The 20,039-nt window shown below is 44.2% G+C and overlaps 1 protein-coding gene across 2 annotated transcripts in view; it reads right to left on the reverse strand.

Moving 5' to 3' along the window:
- Positions 1–1,161: 1,161 nt before the first annotated feature.
- LOC135051285 (granulocyte-macrophage colony-stimulating factor receptor subunit alpha-like) overlaps positions 1,162–20,039 on the reverse strand; it is a 174,046-nt gene continuing 155,168 nt past the window's right edge. The window contains exons 11-14 of one of the 2 annotated variants that reach the window (XM_063957353.1): positions 16,657–16,762; positions 10,539–10,620; positions 1,748–1,849; positions 1,162–1,359 (exon numbers count right to left, since the gene is read on the reverse strand). In XM_063957353.1, the coding sequence (XP_063813423.1) occupies positions 1,775–1,849; positions 10,539–10,620; positions 16,657–16,762 (263 nt within the window). In that variant the 3' untranslated portion in view covers positions 1,162–1,359; positions 1,748–1,774. Of the gene's footprint in view, positions 1,360–1,662; positions 1,850–10,538; positions 10,621–16,656; positions 16,763–20,039 lie in introns of those variants that run through there. The other variant, XM_063957352.1, reaches the window with a different exon arrangement.

Raw genomic sequence — 20,039 nt, forward strand, 5'->3', positions numbered from 1 at the left:
ACACAGAAAGAATGATTGGTGCATGATTGGTGTAGGCATTTTGAGTAATAACCTCCAGGGGTTGTGTATTCCACCATCACAAGGCACCAGGTGCGGCAGCCATCTTAGGCGCACTGCGTAGGATTACCCACGGTGGAATAGTCCACCCCTAGAAGAGAACACAAAATGGGGAGATTGCAGAGTCCTTAAGTTCAGAGTAGGGTTCCAATAAAAACATCAGGTCCACGCATTTTTCATCCCATCCACAAGCGCACCAGATAAGGCAGCCATGTTGGGCGCACTACAAGGTTACACAGTGGGAGATGAGCCATACAGGGGCCAAATGCATGTATGGGAGAACTGACACGTGTGTAGGCGTATGCTATACCCTGCATGGAAAGATCCAAATGAAGCACACCCCACCCACAGGGGAACCATCCGAGGCAGCCATGTGGGGCGCACTGCATAGGTTACTGCTGGCAGGGTGTGCAACCAATGGAGGTACACATTACGGGAATAGCACACAGTGGGGTGGAAGTACAGTGTAAGAAGAAAGAGAAGAGAAAGACACATTTGCAGGAAAAAAAACTGTACTAACATTATTTTGTGAAAAAGATAAATGTCCTGGTCTCATGAGAGCAGTGCGGGTGGGTGTGAGAATGTGGGGTGCACACTAATGTCCAATGGAACTGAACCAGCAAAGTCTGGTCCTGATGCGCACGTCCCTCAGTTCCCTGCTGAGCTTGAGGGGTAGTCCCGGGGGCAGTCATGATGTTCTTGGACACAGAAGTAGTAGGCATTGGTCCTGGTGTTCTCATGGCAGAGGTGAGGAGAGGCCACATAATGTTCCAGATTTCTTTCTTGATGCTGTTTAATATTTGTTCAACTGTTTTTTTAACTGTTCATTTTCAAGACGCTTAGAGAAGGAACGCTTTGAGTATTGGAACGCACAGCTGACATGCACAGCTGTGCATGGTTGAAGTTACAGATATACTATGGGAAATTGACCCAACTACAGCTGAGGCAAATGTTCCACTAATCAAAGGTGTTACATTACACAGTGATTGACTAAATATGCGGCACTGACCAAGCTTTGAAACGCAGGTATTTTACATTACAAACAAAAGCAAAAATCACAAAACTGTCTAACAAATGATTTGAACATACATTTGGAATATGGATGTTTTGCATAGGTGCAGATAGCAATAGCCAGATTACATGGGGAGATATGAACATACATTTGGAATATGGATGTTTTGCATAGGTGCAGATAGCAATAGCCAGATTACATGGGGAGATATGAACATACATTTGGAATATGGATGTTTTGCATAGGTGCAGATAGCAATAGCCAGATTACATGGGGAGATATGAACATACCTGAGGATGAGAAGAAAAAGGAAGATGGTTAAGTTCAGTCCAATGCAGGAACTGTTTTTTTAACAGCCTTGAGATTAAATAATGTAAATATCAGATGTTAAGTGACGTGATTTTGGTGGCTTAGAATGGCTACTGATAACTACTGTAGTAGCAGTGCATTTAATAATATTTAAAAGTACTGTATATTTTCAGCTTCATTCTTCTCACCACTATGTACAGTACATCTAAAATTGTTGTTTATAATGAATACAAGCTTGATGTTGCCAAAGCATTAAATACAATCACACTGAGCTCTCCAGAGCTTACATTTTTATTAATTTCACTTTTCTTACGCAGTATAATCCATTTAAAAAAAAAACAAGCATTTTAATATGAGGGCAAGTCATACAATTAGATTTGTGCTGCTCTTTGTTCATTACATAATTTCCGGTAGAGTAATGTATTCTTCTGTTTCAAATGTTGGTAGAATTGCAGCAACGTATATATTTTCCTATAAAAAGGAAATAAACAAATACTTTGGCTTGTCATTTGTTTTGAGTAAATGGGTATTGTAAATTGGTTAAATCCATTTAAAATAATCCAATTATATTAACTACCAGGCACGTGCGGTGAGCTAAATGGCTCAGGAGACACTGGCTAGCACCAGAGCCAGATTTACACGCAATATATGAACCAAAGGGTGCATGTGGGCATTATACACAGGTGCAGCAGTATAAACTGCTGGAAATTTGTTGTGAGATGTGCGGAAAAGATTGACAGGTGAGGCACTGCCTCACCTGCCATTTGCTTATTACACTAGAGTTTTGGCTATAAAAATAATAAGAATAATGCAAAGAAGATATTTTAAACAAATTCTTTGTATTTTTCATATACTTTATACAGTCAAAACTCTGGCACAAACAATAGTATGACAGGAAAGGCTCTGCCTCACCTGCCTCAGCCCACCACATGTCACTGTTAACTACGTGATAATATGTGAAGGCAGTTACGTGGCCAACGGTCTCTGCAATATTAATGCCGGAATACCGCCCCCTTACAGTCCTGACAATCAGCATGCCAACTAACCGGGACTATTCCCACTAGTGGTTGAGCACAACACCCATAGAGTGGGAATATAACCTGTGGCTCTGAGTCTACAAGGGGCTTTGCCCCGCACCCACCCCCCGCCAGCCATCTGCAAGCCGGAACGTCAGTATTGTGCAGGTCACCCATGCCCAAACCATAATAAGAATTTACTTACCGATAATTCTATTTCTCATAGTCCGTAGTGGATGCTGGGAACTCCGTAAGGACCATGGGGAATAGCGGCTCCGCATGAGACTGGGCACAAAAGTAAAAGCTTTAGGACTACCTGGTGTGCACTGGCTCCTCCCCCTATGACCCTCCTCCAAGCCTCAGTTAGGATACTGTGCCCGGACGAGCGTACACAATAAGGAAGGATTTTGAATCCCGGGTAAGACTCATACCAGTCACACCAATCACACCGTACAACCTGTGATCTGAACCCAGTTAACAGCATGATAACAGAGGAGCCTCTGAAAGATGGCTCACAACAATAATAACCTGATTTTTGTAACAATAACTATGTATTGCAGACAATCCGCACTTGGGATGGGCGCCCAGCATCCACTACGGACTATGAGAAATAGAATTATCGGGAAGTAAATTCTTATTTTCTCTGACGTCCTAGTGGATGCTGGGAACTCCGTAAGGACCATGGGGATTATACCAAAGCTCCCAAACGGGCGGGAGAGTGCGGATGACTCTGCAGCACCGAATGAGAGAACTCCAGGTCCTCCTCAGCCAGGGTATCAAATTTGTAGAATTTAGCAAACGTGTTTGCCCCCGACCAAGTAGCTGCTCGGCAAAGTTGTAAAGCCGAGACCCCTCGGGCAGCCGCCCAAGATGAGCCCACCTTCCTTGTGGAATGGGCTTTTACAGATTTTGGCTGTGGCAGGCCTGCCACAGAATGTGCAAGCTGAATTGTACTACAAATCCAACGAGCAATAGTCTGCTTAGAAGCAGGAGCACCCAGCTTATTGGGTGCATACAGGATAAACAGCGAGTCAGATTTCCTGACTCCAGCCGTCCTGGAAACATATATTTTCAGGGCCCTGACTACGTCCAGCAACTTGGAGTCCTCCAAGTCCCTAGTAGCCGCAGGCACCACAATAGGCTGGTTCAAGTGAAATGCTGAAACCACCTTAGGGAGAAATTGAGGACGAGTCCTCAATTCTGCCCTGTCCGTATGAAAAATTAGGTAAGGGCTTTTATAGGATAAAGCCGCCAATTCTGAGACACGCCTGGCTGAAGCCAGGGCTAACAACATTACCACTTTCCAAGTGAGATATTTTAAGTCCACAGTGGAGAGTGGTTCAAACCAATGTGATTTTAGGAACCCCAAAACTACATTGAGATCCCAAGGTGCCACTGGAGGCACAAAAGGAGGCTGTATATGCAGTACCCACTTGACAAACGTCTGAACTTCAGGAACTGAAGCCAGTTCTTTCTGGAAGAAAATCGACAGGGCCGAAATTTGAACCTTAATGGACCCTAATTTTAGGCCCATAGACAGTCCTGTTTGCAGGAAATGTAGGAAACGACCCAGTTGAAATTCCTCTGTAGGGGCCTTCCTGGCCTCGCACCACGCAACATATTTACGCCAAATCCGGTGATAATGTTGCACGGTTACATCCTTCCTGGCTTTGATCAGGGTAGGGATGACTTCATCCGGAATGCCTTTTTCCTTCAGGATCCGGCGTTCAACCGCCATGCCGTCAAACGCAGCCGCGGTAAGTCTTGGAACAGACAGGGTCCCTGCTGAAGCAAGTCCTTTCTTAGAGGTAGAGGCCACGGGTCCTCTGTGAGCATCTCTTGAAGTTCCGGGTACCAAGTCCTTCTTGGCCAATCCGGAGCCACGAGTATAGTCCTTACTCCTCTCCTTCTTATGATCCTCAGTACCTTGGGTATGAGAGGCAGAGGAGGGAACACATACACTGACTGGTACACCCACGGTGTTACCAGAGCATCCACAGCTATTGCCTGAGGGTCCCTTGACCTGGCGCAATACCTGTCCAGTTTTTTGTTGAGGCGGGACGCCATCATGTCCACCTTTGGTTTTTCCCAACGGTTCACAATCATGTGGAAGACTTCTGGGTGAAGTCCCCACTCCCCCGGATGGAGGTTGTGTCTGCTGAGGAAGTCTGCTTCCCAGTTGTCCACTCCCGGAATGAACACTGCTGACAGTGCTATCACATGATTTTCCGCCCAGCGAAGAATCCTTGCAACTTCTGTCATTGCCCTCCTGCTTCTTGTGCCGCCCTGTCTGTTTACGTGGGCGACTGCCGTGATGTTGTCTGACTGGATCAGCACCGGCTGACCTTGAAGCAGAGGTCTTGCTAGGCTTAGAGCATTGTAGATGGCCCTTAGCTCCAGGATATTTATGTGAAGTGATGTCTCCAGGCTTGACCACAAGCCCTGGAAATTTCTTCCCTGTGTGACTGCTCCCCAGCCTCTCAGGCTGGCATCCGTGGTCACCAGGACCCAGTCCTGAATGCGAATCTGCGGCCCTCTAGAAGATGAGCACTCTGCAACCACCACAGGAGAGACACCCTTGTCCTTGGTGACAAGATTATCCGCTGATGCATCTGAAGATGCGACCCGGACCATTTGTCTAGCAGATCCCACTGGAAGGTTCTTGCGTGGAATCTGCCGAATGGGATTGCTTCGTAAGAAGCCACCATCTTTCCCAGGACCCTTGTGCATTGATGCACTGAGACTTGGCCTGGTTTTAGGAGATTTCTGACTAGTTCGGATAACTCCCTGGCTTTCTCCTCCGGGAGAAACACCTTTTTCTGGACTGTGTCCAGGATCATCCCTAGGAATAGGAGTCGGGTAGTCTGGATCAGCTGAGATTTTGGAATATTGAGAATCCAACCGTGCTGGCGCAGCACTATCTGAGATAGTGCTACCCCGACTTCCAACTGTTCCCTGGATATTGCCCTTATCAGGAGATCGTCCAAGTAAGGGATAACTAAAACTCCCTTCCTTCGAAGGAGTATCATCATTCCGGCCATTACCTTGGTAAAGACCCGGGGTGCCGTGGACAATCCAAACGGCAGCATCTGAAACTGATAGTAACAGTTCTGTACCACAAACCTGAGGTACCCTTGGTGAGAAGGGCAAATTGGGACATGTAGGTAAGCATCTTTGATGTCCAGAGACACCATATAGTCCCCGTCTTCCAGGTTTGCAATCACTGCTATGAGTGACTCCATCTTGAATTTGAACCTTTGTATGTAAGTGTTCAAGGATTTTAGGTTTAAAATTGGTCTCACCGAGCCGTCCGGCTTCGGGACCACAAATAGTGTGGAATAGTACCCCTTTCCCTGTTGTAGGAGGGGTACCTTGATTATCACCTGCTGGGAATACAGCTTGTGAATGGCAGCCAATACTGCCTCCCTGTCTGAGGGAGACGTCGGTAAAGCAGACTTTAGAAAACGGCGAGGGGGAGACGTCTCGAATTCCAATTTGTACCCCTGAGATACCACTTGAAGGATCCAGGGGTCCACTTGCGAGTGGGCCCACTGCGCACTGAACTTCTTGAGACGGGCCCCCACCGTGTCTGCCTGTAAAGCCCCAGCGTCATGCTGAGGACTTTGCGGAGGCGGGAGAGGGCTTTTGTTCCTGGGAACTGGCTGTTTGTTGCAGCCTTTTTCCTCTCCCTCTGCCACGGGGCATAAATGAGGCGCCTTTTGCCCGCTTGCCCTTATGGGGCCGAAAGGACTGCACCTGATAATACGGCGTCTTCTTAGGTTGAGAAGCTACCTGGAGTAAAAATGTGGATTTTCCAGCAGTTGCCGTGGCTACCAGGTCTGATAGACCTACCCAAAATAACTCCTCCCCCTTATAAGGCAATACTTCCATGTGCCTTTTAGAATCCGCATCACCTGACCACTGCCGCGTCCATAAACCTCTTCTAACAGAAATGGACAGCACGCTAACTCTTGATGCCAGTCGGCAAATATCCCTCTGTGCATCACGCATATATAGAAATGCATCCTTCAAATGCTCTATAGTCAGTAATATACTGTCCCTATCTAGGGTATCAATATTTTCAGTCAGGGAATCCGACCACGCCAGGCCCGCACTGCACATCCAGGCTGAGGCGATTGCTGGTCGCAGTATCACAACCGTGTGAGAGTATATACATTTTAGGATATTCTCCAGCTTTCTATCGGCAGGTTCCTTTAGGGCGGCCGTATCAGGAGAGGGTAGTGCTACCTGTTTTGACAAACGTGTGAGCGCTTTATCCACCCTAGGGGGTGTTTCCCAACGTGCCCTATCCTCTGGCGGGAAAGGGTACGATGCCAATAACCTTTTAGGAATTATCAGTTTTTTATCGGGGGAAACCCACGCCTCATCACACACTTCATTTAATTCCTCGGATATAGGAAAAACTACAGGCAGTTTTTTCTCACCAAACATAATACCCTTTTTAGTGGTACTTGTATTATCAGAGATATGCAATACATTTTTAATTGCTTCAATCATGTAACGTGTGGCCCTAGTGGAAGTCACGTTTGTCTCATCATCGTCGACACTGGAGTCAGTATCTGTGTCTGTGTCTGCCATTTGAGGTAACGGGCGTTTTAAAGCCCCTGATGGCGTTTGAGACCCTTGGACAGGCACAAGCTGAGTAGCCGGCTGACACTGTCACGCAATTCCTTCCATAAGCTCATCCACTCAGGTGTCGACTCCCCAGAGGGTGACAACTGTATAATAGGCAATTGCTCCGCCTCCATCTCATTTTCCTCCTCAAACATGTCGACACAATCGTACCGACACACCGCACACACACAGGGAATGCTCTGATAGAGGACAGGACCCCACTAGCCCTTTGGGAAGACAGAGGGAGAGTATGCCAGCACACACCAGAGCGCTATATATAAACAGGAATACCACTATAAAATGTGCTTTTCCCTTTATAGCTGCTGTTAGTATCAAAACTGCGCCAAATTAGTGCCCCCCCTCTCTTTTTTACCCTTTTCTGTAGTGCAGGACTGCAGGGGAGAGTCAGGGAGACGTCCTTCCAGCGGAGCTGTGATGGAAAATGGCGCCTGTGTGCTGAGGAGATAGGCTCCGCCCCCTTCTCGGCGGCCTTTTCTCCCGCTTTTTTGTAAGTTCTGGCAGGGGTTAAAATACATCCATACAGCCCTGGGGGTTATATGTGGTGTATTTATGCCAGCCAAGGTGTTTTACATTGCTGCTCAGGGCGCCCCCCCCTAGCGCCCTGCACCCTCAGTGACCGGAGTGTGAAGTGTGCCTGAGTAACAATGGCGCACAGCTGCAGTGCTGTGCGCTACCTTGTTGAAGACTGATGTCTTCTGCCGCCGATTTTTCCGGACCTCTTCTTGCTTCTGGCTCTGTAAGGGGGCCGGCGGCGCGGCTCTGGGACCGAGCTCCGAGGCTGGGCCTGTGTTCGATCCCTCTGGAGCTAATGGTGTCCAGTAGCCTAAGAAGCCCAATCCACTCTGCACTTCAGGTGAGTTCGCTTCTTCTCCCCTTAGTCCCTCGATGCAGTGAGCCTGTTGCCAGCAGGTCTCACTGAAAATAAAAAACCTAAAACTAAAACTTTCACTAAGAAGCTCAGGAGAGCCCCTAGTGTGCACCCTTCTCAGCCGGGCACAAAAATCTAACTGAGGCTTGGAGGAGGGTCATAGGGGGAGGAGCCAGTGCACACCAGGTAGTCCTAAAGCTTTTACTTTTGTGCCCAGTCTCCTGCGGAGCCGCTATTCCCCATGGTCCTTACGGAGTTCCCAGCATCCACTAGGACGTCAGAGAAAATATGTTTTTGCAATTGAATACAGGTATGATATATATACTTGACCAAGATCTTTCTACATGCCCACCCATTTATGTTTTTTTCCCTACCCCCCTCCAATAGTCCAATAGATTTTTCCTTTCTAGCTATGTTATTGGTCACTTTAGACTAACAGGATGTATTCAAAGTTGTCCCGACCACAGTTCACAACCTACCTTGTTATGACAAGATGTAATACGTAATGGACCCTGGAATTTTTTTGTGAAAAGTTATTTATTTTTTTTGGACTGTCTGGACTGAAACTAAGCTCTAACCAGCAAGTCCATTCACTGACTTGGTTATGTCTCATCCTCCTTACTATAACTATGTCCCAATATAATTTATCTCTGCAGTTTCTGTTGGATGTATATATTCTGTTTTGTATATCACTTTGCTCCGTATGTATACCTAGATTCAAAAATGTCAATAAAATGTTTAATCTTAAAAATAATCCAAAATGCTTATCTATCATATAAATGTATAGCCCCCAGTATGAGCATTAGTTTACAAAGCTACTGTAGGCTACAAAATGTTATGCAATTTTACTATTTTGAGTAAATATAATATCTCAGTGTTAATCTTGTCATTTTTTTTCATGTCAGAAATCTACAGTACTAGCAAAATTGCTCTGTCTCTTGACACTGATTTAAACAAAAATATTTGATTGTAGTAAAAATAAAAAAAAAGTTCCATGAACCTTGCCCGTGGTTGGACTTTCCCATCAAAAGTCAGGGTAATCTCCAGCGTGCCCCTCTCAACAGAACCAAAATAATGGGGAGCACATACCCTGGGCCACCCGTCACCATTAAATTACAGTTGCAGAGATGTAATCAGGAGAGAAGAGGGGAGAGAGGGGGAGTCTGAGTATGGGGATTGGGAGTACAAGGCACTGTGCAGGCCTGACCTTGCAGGCACCATGGAAGATAGGTGGTGGAGCAGCTGCAGTTCCCAGAAAAAGTGATGACTCCTTCACCAGTAAAGTGAAAAGAAGGGTGAAGAAGGGGCACTCTATTGTCTTCCCTTAGTCTGTATCATTGTGTAACCCTGTATGTGTGTCAGAGGCGTAACTAGGGTTTTTGGAGCCCAGGGGAAGATGTAAAATGGCACCCCCCCCCAAAAAAACAAAACAAAAAAAACACACATAGCAAAAGAAGTATGTGCGCGCGCCGTAGGCGCGCTTGGTGAAAAAATAGGCGTGGCCACACTCCAGAAGGGGTGTGGCCACTGAAAATGGCCCACAGTGCCAGTTACATTGCCACACAGTGCCAGATACAATGCCCCACAGTGCCAGATGCATTGCCCCACAGTGCCAGATACAATGCCCCACAGTGCCAGATACATTGCCCCACAGTGCCAGATACAATGCCCCACAGTGCCGGATACATGCCCCATAGTGCCAGTTACATTGCCCCACAGTGCCAGATACAATGCCCCACAGTGCCAGATACATGCCCCACAGTGCCAGTTACATTGCCCCACAGTGCCAGATACAATGCCCCACAGTGCCAGTTACATGCCTCACAGTGCCAGTTACATGCCTCACAGTGCCAGATACATTGCCCCACAGTGCCGGATGCAATGCCCCACAGTGCCGGATGCAATGCCCCACAGTGCCGGATACATGCCCCACAGTGCCAGTTACATTGCCCCACAGTGCCAGTTAAATGCCCCACAATGCCAGTTACATTGCCTCACAGTGCCAGTTACATTGCCCCACAGTGCCAGTTACATGCCCCACAGTGCCAGGCCCCAGTCAACCAGTTACATATGCCCCATTTGGTGCCAGATACATGCCCCACTGTGCCGCCAAGCTGATAGCGTCACTCACTTGCACCTAATTTAATTTAGCCCTAAGTGTCTGTATGACTGAGCATGTCTGTGTCATTCTGTGCGTATACACATGAATGCATATCATGTCTGTGGCTGTGTGTGTGTCTGTGTGACTTTGCTTGTCCGCGTGACTGTGCATGGCTGTTTGACATACTGCAAGGGAGCACCAAAAATGGCACTTTTGCTTACTGTTGCTTTGTGCTTATTTACATGAGAAGATATGTACCTTGTGGGTAGTGGAGGACTGGTGCACTGATACGCTGTGTAGATGATGATGATCATCATCAGTAGAACTATTCTTCGCATTGGCTGATTGCATACTTAACCCTACAGTGTGGCAGCTATATTATGTGAAGTCATTTCACATTACTCAAAAAGTTTCCATTTGGACTACTGCAGGCTAGATTCTCTTATTCATTTTAAAAGGGTAAATAACAACTGTGGAGGAATAATTTACATTTTTTTCATATACAATAAGTATACTTACCTCTATATTTATTTTGCCATCTTGTGTCCAATCAAAATAATTCTTTGGTTTAGGAATAGGAGGAAAACAAACATTATAAATCCTAGAGGAAAAAAAAAACATTTTGCAAAAACATTTGACAATCAAAAAGTAAACTTTTTTAAGACTTTAATTTGATTACTGTTTTAAAAATGATTTTTAGTGTACTACAGATGTGTCATCATAGATACAGTGCTGTTTTTCAGCAGGAATTAGCAGGAACTCAGTTCCTGAACTTCTTGTTAAATATCACATAATTAGGAACTTAGGGGCAGATTTATTAAGCCTGGTGAAATGATAAAGTGGCAGGTGATAAAGCACCAGCCAATCAGCTCCTAACTGTTATTTTTTAAACCCAGCCTGTGACATGGCAGTTAGTAGCTGATTGGCTAGTACTTTATCACCTTCCACTTTATCACTTCACCAGGCTTAATAAATCGGCCCTTAAGTTCCTGAACCTGTCCTGGGGCAAAATTTATTTTCCATAGGATCATTTTTTATTTAAAGTCAATTTTGATTGCCTTCTTTTCTATATCACTTTTTTTAATAGCTCCACCCCCAGAGCCGTAGTTCCTGAACCTATTTGTCTAGAAAAATAGTACAGCATATACCTAGCCTTTTTGCACCATATGGTGCGACATAAGCAGTACAACTTAGATATCCGCCATGAGTAATGATTCCATCGCCAGCAGACTTTTTCCTTCCTGAATTTTGCATTACAGTAACATGCAAAGTGTGCTAGGCACTTAAAATTATAATTTTTGTCACAAAATGAATGGATATAAGGGGTTTAATTCAGCTTAGATCACTTGAGACAGGAGCAGATGTATTAACCTGGAGACGGCATAAGGAAGTGATAAACCAGTGATAAATGCAAGGTGATAAACGCACCAGCCAATCAGCTCCAATGTGTAAATTAACAGTTAGGAGCTGATTGGCTGGTGCCTTTATCACCTTGCATTTATCACTGGTTTATCACTTCCTCATGCCGTCTCCAGGTTAATACATCTGCCCCAGTAATTGTGATTTTTCTCAACCCTGCTTCTGCCAAAAATGAGAAGAGCTGTCCAGAAAGGTAAAAGGTGCGCACTGATGCAATCGCAAAATTGCAATTCATAAGCAAAAAGTACCACCGACAATTGTGGTTGACCCAGGGCCACTTAGAATAATGAGAATGCAGTCACACATGTGCCATGTTTTTAGTTGCAATCCATTGTAACTGAATTCAGATACACGGTCCGAAAACAGCCATGATCCGTCTGCGTTTTTCCAACCACTCCCCACAAACGCCATGTTAACACCCATGAATGATCACTTCCTGTCAATCAAATTGTGATCACATATCACTAAATTGTAATTGCAATTTAACTTACGCGCAATGGGGGTAATTCCAAGTTGATCGCAGCAGGAAATTTTTTAGCAGTTGGGCAAAACCATGTGCACTGCAGGGGAGGCAGATATAACATGTGCAGAGAGAGTTAGATTTGGGTGGGTTATTTTGTTTCTGTTCAGGGTAAATACTGGCTGCTTTATTTTTACACTGCAAATTAGATTGCAGATTGAACACACCACACCCAAATCTAAAGGGGGGTACTCACGGGAGAGATATGTGCTGAGCGATCTTAACACAGACCGCTCAGCACACATCTCTCACCCCGCTCAGCACAGCGCGATGTGCTGAGCGAGGGGGAAAGCCGACGGGGGGCCGCTCACTTCACACAACGGTGAAGTGAGCGACCCGCTAGATTGAGCCTGCATGCAGCTCAATCTAGCATCGGCGATAGCAATGTGCGGGGCCGCGCATCGCTATCGCTGGGGGGCATACACACGGCAGATCCGTGCTTAAAATCTAAGCAATCTAGCAAGATTGCTTAGATTTTAAGCACGGATCTCTCCGTGTGTACCCCCCTTAACTCTCTCTGCACATGTTATATCTGCCTCCAACTGCAGTGCACATGGGGGGTCATTCCGAGTTGTTCGCTCGCAAGCTGCTTTTAGCAGCTTTGCACACGCTAAGCCGCCGCCTACTGGGAGTGAATCTTAGCTTATCAAAATTGCGAACGAAAGATTAGCAGAATTGCGAATAGACACTTCTTAGCAGTTTCTGAGTAGCACCAGACTTACTCGGCATCTGCGATCAGTTCAGTCAGTTTCGTTCCTGGTTTGACGTCACAAACACACCGAGCGTTCGCCCAGACACTCCTCCGTTTCTCCAGCCACTCCCGCGTTTTTCCCAGAAACGGTAGCGTTTTTTCACAAACACCCATAAAACGGCCAGTTTCCGCCCAGAAACACCCACTTCCTGTCAATCACATTACGATCACCAGAACGAAGAAAAAACCTCGTAATGCCGTGAATAAAATACCTAACTGCATAGCAAATTTACTTGGCGCAGTCGCACTGCGGACATTGCACATGCGCATTAGCGACTAATCACTCCGTTGCAAAAAAAAATAACGAGCGAACAACTCGGAATGACCCCCATGGTTTTGCCCAGTTGCTAAAAAATGTCCTGCTGCGATCAACTTGGAATTACCCCCAATGTGTTTGCAGCGCATGCTCAGTCTGCCAATAATCACACAATTTACAATTTTGCAACTATAGCTGAATAAGGCCCAAAGTCACAGATATAGCATAATGATGTGCGGCGCAAGCTAAAGCAGTTGAGGAAAGTTTATACTGTACTTGTCAATTACTTATTTAGAATTCATTTAAAATATTAATATGCTATAGTATTTAGGTACAATCGTTTACATTTGATCTGCTGTTATGTTTTTAAATATATTGTGTCAGTCATAAGATTGGTGCTCCATACTCACTTTCATTTTCTCTATTTGTAAGTTTTAAGGAAACTCCGTTTACACACTGCTACATAGTTATACATGAGTGTGTGAAAAGTGCTTGTGTTGCACACTGAAATTTAACCCTTCTCCCTATTAGGAGTTTTAGCCTCATTATTCTCACACTATTGTCCAAATGTACAGTAATTGCCCGAACTATGTTATGGTATAGCATTTTGATCAATGCAAGATAAAGGGTCATGGGCTCTTGGAGATACTTTCAAGGGGAGTTTAGTACATTCGCTGAAATATTTCAGCATTTACTAGTGAATAATAAGTGATAATATTGCAGCCTCAGTGATTTTTATTGAAGCTTGGCTAGGGTGCTCCGGCATGGGTTCCTTCATGGTAAATTGGGATAACTGTTATGCAGAAGTTTGCTGGGAGAAAGGACTGGGAGACGTTCACCAAAGCCTGCAGAATTAGGCTGATAGAATGACATTACCTAGGTTACAATGGTCATACTGTAATTAATTCTCAGTGCAGGACAGAACACAGAGTCCCATTAGCCAAATATAACATTTGTTGCTAGAGGATCTATCTCCATGCAACGTCAGTTGTTGGCTGCAAAGGCTGGTAAATATATATGTTTCTAAATAAATTGACCATTGTGCCCACTAGTGACCATAATGCTTTCAGCTGTGCACGTCAGCAACTAGGGTGTGCTAAATTGCCTAACAAGAAATTGTGATTACTGTAGCTTTGCCAGTTGCCACCAGTCTAGGCTCAGTTATGTTCTCCATATATCACCTTTGGCTTACTGTATATATCACCTTTGGCAGCCACCATAATGACAGTTGCTAAGACACAGGGTATGATCTAGTAATACCCCTTACAGACTGACACAGCCAGGTCGCACCCGGATATGTGTACACTGGTGCTTCCTGGGGGCGAACTGGCTTGAGACCCCTTTCAGACGTGCAGCCCGACTTGGCATAGTGCCGGGTTGGTGACGTCACCGCTGATGCCACAAGAGGTGTTGCTTGTAGATGATAATCTCCAAGCGCTGCCTCCTCCTATGCAGAGAACGGGTGCCGGGTCGCCTTGACCCAGCTTACCCGTTCATACTGCACTCATCCCGGGTCTATTCTGGCTTCAACCCAGGTCTTGACCTGGGAGGAAATGCCGGAACGCTTGACCCGGGATATTCCTTTAAGACCTTTTCAGACTAGGCAAAATCCTGGGTTGATGCACATTCCATTTCCTGTGCAATAACCTGGGAATTTTTTGCTAGTCTGAAAGGGGTATGAATTACACATCTTGCTACAGCAGGCATTCCCAACCACGGTCCTCAAGGCACACCAACAGTGCAGGTTTTAGTGATATCCAGGCTGCAGCACAGATAATTAAATCAAAATGACTGAGCTACTAATTAAGTCACCTGTGCTGAAGCCTGAATATCACTAAAACCTGCACTGTTAGTGTGCCTTGAGGACCGTGGTTGGGAATGCCTGTGCTAGAGGAATAGATGCAGTATTTGATCCCAGGCTGAAGATCCTCTTTCTTATCTTCTGGAGGTGTGACTGGAACAATTAAGATTGTGTTAAATGATCTGCAGCATAGTAAGTACTCCCATAGCTAAAATCTTTCAGCAGTTCTGCTGCAGGTTACAGTGCCCTATTCAGTATTATATTATAGCTGCTCCAACAAAAACACTTGATGCATATTCTGCCTCCAAACTGCAGGGTTACAAAAAAACTTTTTGTATTGTTAAAAATAAATCAGTTGACAGTGAAACCATTCAGCCGGAGATGGGAGAGAGATGATATGCTGATGAAGTGAGTTAGCGTTCTTAGTGAGCGGTTTGACGTTAGCTTGTCGACATGCAGAATGGAATGTTGACTTTCATAATGTCAACATGGTCTGAATGTCAATACTGTATGTACAAAATGTCAACACATAACTCGTTGACATTCACATTGTTGACACTGACTTAATGTTAACATTGTCAGAATGTCGGCATTATGAATGCCAACAGCCAGAATGTCAACACCTGATATTAGGGTTAATGTTAGGCTGCAATTAGGGTTAGAGTGAAAATGAACAGAATTATCCTGTCAACATTCACAATGTCAATATTCAGGCAATGTCAACATTATGTCAGTATTGACATTGTGAATAACAACATTTGACATGTCAGCATTCTGTACATGTCAACAATCTGAATGTTGACATATTTCAGAATATGGCAACACTATGCTGTCAACATTTACAGGTCATTTATAAATAAGACACACTTGTGCACATTGGATGGGATTCTCTGTTCTTTGTGTTCAATATTTGTGTGTGTATGTGTCCTGTGTGTTTGTGACATGGGAGAGGTATGAAGCAGATAGCCATACATTTATATGCTTTCACACTATTTAGTAAAATACAAAGACACATTAGTGTTAAAAAGCATCTAAAACTAGAGCTAAAATTATAGCCTATCAAAATCCTAGGAACTTCAGGGGATCATTGTCCCACGTCCATTCAGGTACATTTACCACTACTAAAATACGCATTAAATAGTGTCAACTTATTGACAGTTCTTCCCATTCATAGTGGGCACAAGCTTTCATGTTTAAGCTAAGGTATTGATTAATACCAATATTATTCATCTATATACTGCACTTCTATTGCTCTGCAGCTGACCCTTAAATATGGTGTACAGGTGAGACCAAGCACCATCACATTTCTTCAAGTAGATGAGTTTTTAGCCATATTTTCACTGTATGACTTTTTTTTCATAATTTTTTTAAGGGTTTTACATTTTTATGAAATTTCAACTAATGATATGAATCACCCAATAGTAAAATGGGTCATTTTGTCTGTCGTCGTCTGTAGTTGAAAAGCAATAATGGTTTTGCCCCACCTTGTAGATACACAGGGCTGTTGAAGGGCAAAAAAGCACCCTGTGCCACCCCTTACCCCAAACATGTGACATCATGTCACAATGACAGCCCACAGCAACTTTCTCCATTCCGCCAGTACGGAGAGAAAGCTCAAGGCAGGTGCTTTCTAGGCTGAAATGGCACCCTGAAAGCCAAATACATGTGCCGCAGGGAAGTGATGGTGCTGCCCCACCTGTAGTTACGGCAATGAAGCCTTATGAGGCTGTTAGCGCACAATAATATCTGCATATCCCTATCCAGGTGTTATTTTTTTCCTGTGTGTTTTTTTATTTTAGAGGGAATCGTTTAGTTTTTGCCTCTTTACATAAAGCAGGTACTTTTCCATTTTTTCTCATTAACATTTTACATTTGACCACTATGAATTACCTCTTGTAGTGAACGGTTGATATTATGAAGAGAACTATTATTAAGCCAGAAACCACAATTACAGAGATTATGGTAGCATCCAGAGTTTTCTTATCCTGCTTTATATCTAAAAGAATAAGAGAAAAGGGTAATCAAAGTATGACTTTTAAAAAATTTCAAAAAAGGAACAAGTCATTTGTTATATTGTGATTATCCTTACAACCCCTAAATTTGTAATACAAGTATGTATGATGAAGAATGCAAAGGTAAAAGTAATGAAAGTATTCAGTGTTTTCCTGCTTGTGAAATGGACAGATATTTAGAATTTGTGACAATTAAATTCAGAATTTTTAGAACTGGACATCTTCATTTATGTTAAACCTGCAGTTTAATTTACCGTATCTATTCATACTAGAGGTTAAGTTTTCTATTCACACAAAAGATGAAGATTTGAACTCATTAGAATAGATGACTCTTGGAGGGATTGTGGTTGAAAATTATTTTTTTGTGGCCTATAGCGGCAGTGATGTATGGTGGTTTCAAAACACTAGAGCTCTAGCAAGGTAGGAAATACTTAAAACTAAAAATGGTGTAGGGATCCCAATCACTGGAATCCTGACCAGATCCCACCTACAAGGCTTTACTCCATGACCTACCCAACAGAACCACGTAATTTCACAAATATCAAATGATATGAACAAACAGTTAAGTCTTATCTGGTACTAATGAGTCAGTTTCTATGGTAAGTCTGTGACCTTTTTCAACAGAGTCCTATTACAGTATGTTGTTGGATCCTCCATACTCTGGGATTTTAAATGTATCAAACCCCAAAAACGATATGAAAAAAATACAATAGAGTATTATCTTAGTACATATGTCACACAGTTAATCAGAGTGGAAATGTGACTTCTTGGCTCTTGAAGGGAGAGAGTCACTGTGCATGGGACTGATTGATTTGATACTGTAAGTTGGAGGCACAATGGGGTCATTCCGACCTGATCGCACGCTAGCTTTTTTTGCAGCGCTGCAATCAGGTCAGAACTGCGCATGCATATGCACCACAATGCGCAGGCGTGTCTCACGGGTACAAAGCAGATTGTTGCTGTGCGATGGGTTTTACGAAGAATCCATTCGCACAGCCGATCGCAAGGAGATTGACAGGAAGGAGGAGATTGTGGGTGTCAACTGACCGATTGCTGGGAGTGTTTGGGAAAAACGCAGGCGTGTCCAAGTGTTTGCAGGGGGGGTGTCTGACGTCAATTCCAGCCCCGGACAGGCTGAAGTGATCGCAGCAGCTCAGTAAGTTCTGACCTGCTCAGAATCTACACAAGTTTTTTTTTGTACCACTCGGCTGCACATGCGATCGTACACTTGCACAGCTAAAATACACTCCCCGGTAGGCGGCGACTATCTGATCGCAAACTGCTAGCGAGCGATCAGGTCTGAATTAGTCCCATTGGCTCCAGATAAAACTTACCTGCTTGTACATATAATTTAGGATAGGTAAAACTGCCTTCAAAATCACTGAAAAACCGCAAAGGCTTTCTGGCTAACCAGAACACGAGCAGAAATAATACACTTGATGTGAGGGTGATATTTATTTAAAGATTACATAGCAGAAACAATAATTATCTTACATTATATGGAACTTATTATTTTAGGAGGCCAAAGTAATGTATAATTTATATTTTAAGAATAGTGTTATTAATTATTAGGTGGCAATATTATTTATTGTTAATGGGAGCAAAAAACTTTATGATGTGGTACAACATACTGTATATTATTTATGCCCAATAAATAGCACCCATATCATGAAATAACTACATCTTAAATCCTACCCTTGGAGCCAGAAAGCCGGCTCATACATGATTGTACTAATCTGCAGGTGATTTAAATAACATAATTGTATAATATCAATACATGATTAAAATTGAGTGTAGTTTTTAGAGATGAGCGGGTTCGGTTCGTTGAGATCCGAACTTCACCTATTTTACATGGGTCTGAGGCAGCCCCGGATCTTCCCGCCTTGCTCGGTTAACCTGAACGAGGCCGAACGTCATCATCCCGCTGTCGGATTCTCGCGAGATTCGTATTCCATATAAAGAGCCGCGCCTCGCCGCCATTTTCACTTGTGCATTGAAGATTGAACGGAGAGGACGTGGCTACGTTCTTTCCCTGAAAAGCTCCATATCTGTGCTCAGTGTGCTGCAAATATCTACGTTCTCTGCCTGAAAATGCTCCATATCTGTGCTCAGTGTGCTGCAAATATCTACGTTCTCTGCCTGAAAAGCTCCATATCTGTGCTCAGTATGCTGCAAATATCTGTGCTCAGTGTGCTGCATTGTGGGGACCACCAGTATATAATTATAGTAGTACAGTAGGCCATTGCTGTATCTTGCAGCTCCGTGTCACTTCAAGTATCCGTATCTGTGCTGCATTGTTTGTGAGCAGTATAGTAGTACAGTGCAGCATTTTGGGGACCACCAGTATATATATAGTAGTACAGTACAGTAGTCCATTGCTGTATCTTGCAGCTCTGTGTCACTGCAAGTATCCATATCTGTGGTGCAATGTTGTGAGCAGTATAAATAGTAGTACAGTGCAGCATTTTGATGACCAACAGTATATAGTTGTACAGTACAGTAGTCTATTGCTGTATCTTGCAGCTCTGTGTCACTGCAAGTATCCGTATTTGTGCTGCATTGTTGTGAGCAGTATATTAGTAGTACAGTGCAGCATTTTGGTGACCAACAGTATATAGTTGTACAGTACAGTAGTTCATTGCTGTATCTTGCAGCTCCGTGTCACTGCAAGTATCCATATCTGTGCTGCATTGTTGTGAGCAGTATGCAGATGATACACAACTGTACTTGTCCTTTGCTCCGGGCACTGATAACCCAATAGCAACCCTAAATGGCTGTCTAGCTGAGCTACAGGAGTGGATGAGTGCCAGTTGGCTGCGACTGAACCCGGATAAAACAGAGGTCCTTATGATACGACCGCAACATCAAAGGACAAGACCGCAGCATAGCCAACCAACTGGACTTACACTCGGGGATTCAGAATTACAGATCAGTGATCGTGTGCGGAATCTTGGTGTTGTCCTGGATGGTGGCTTGACACTTTAACATCAGATATCAGCCACAATCAAATCCTCCTTCTTCCACCTGAGGAACATAGCCAGAATCAAACACTTAATTCCCTCAGATGATCTGCCAAAAGTCATACATGCATTTGTATCATCTCGATTAGACTACTGTAATTCCCTCTACCTTGGTCCCCAGCAAAAGAATTGCACCGCTTACAGCTGGTGCAAAACACAGCTGCCAGGCTGTAAACCAACCAGCCCCGTTCTAGCCACATAACACCCATCCTCTACTCCCTTCACTCGCTGCCTGTAAGAT

The sequence above is a fragment of the Pseudophryne corroboree genome, chromosome 2 (genome assembly GCF_028390025.1).
Source record: "Pseudophryne corroboree isolate aPseCor3 chromosome 2, aPseCor3.hap2, whole genome shotgun sequence".
NCBI classification, from domain to species: domain Eukaryota; kingdom Metazoa; phylum Chordata; class Amphibia; order Anura; family Myobatrachidae; genus Pseudophryne; species Pseudophryne corroboree.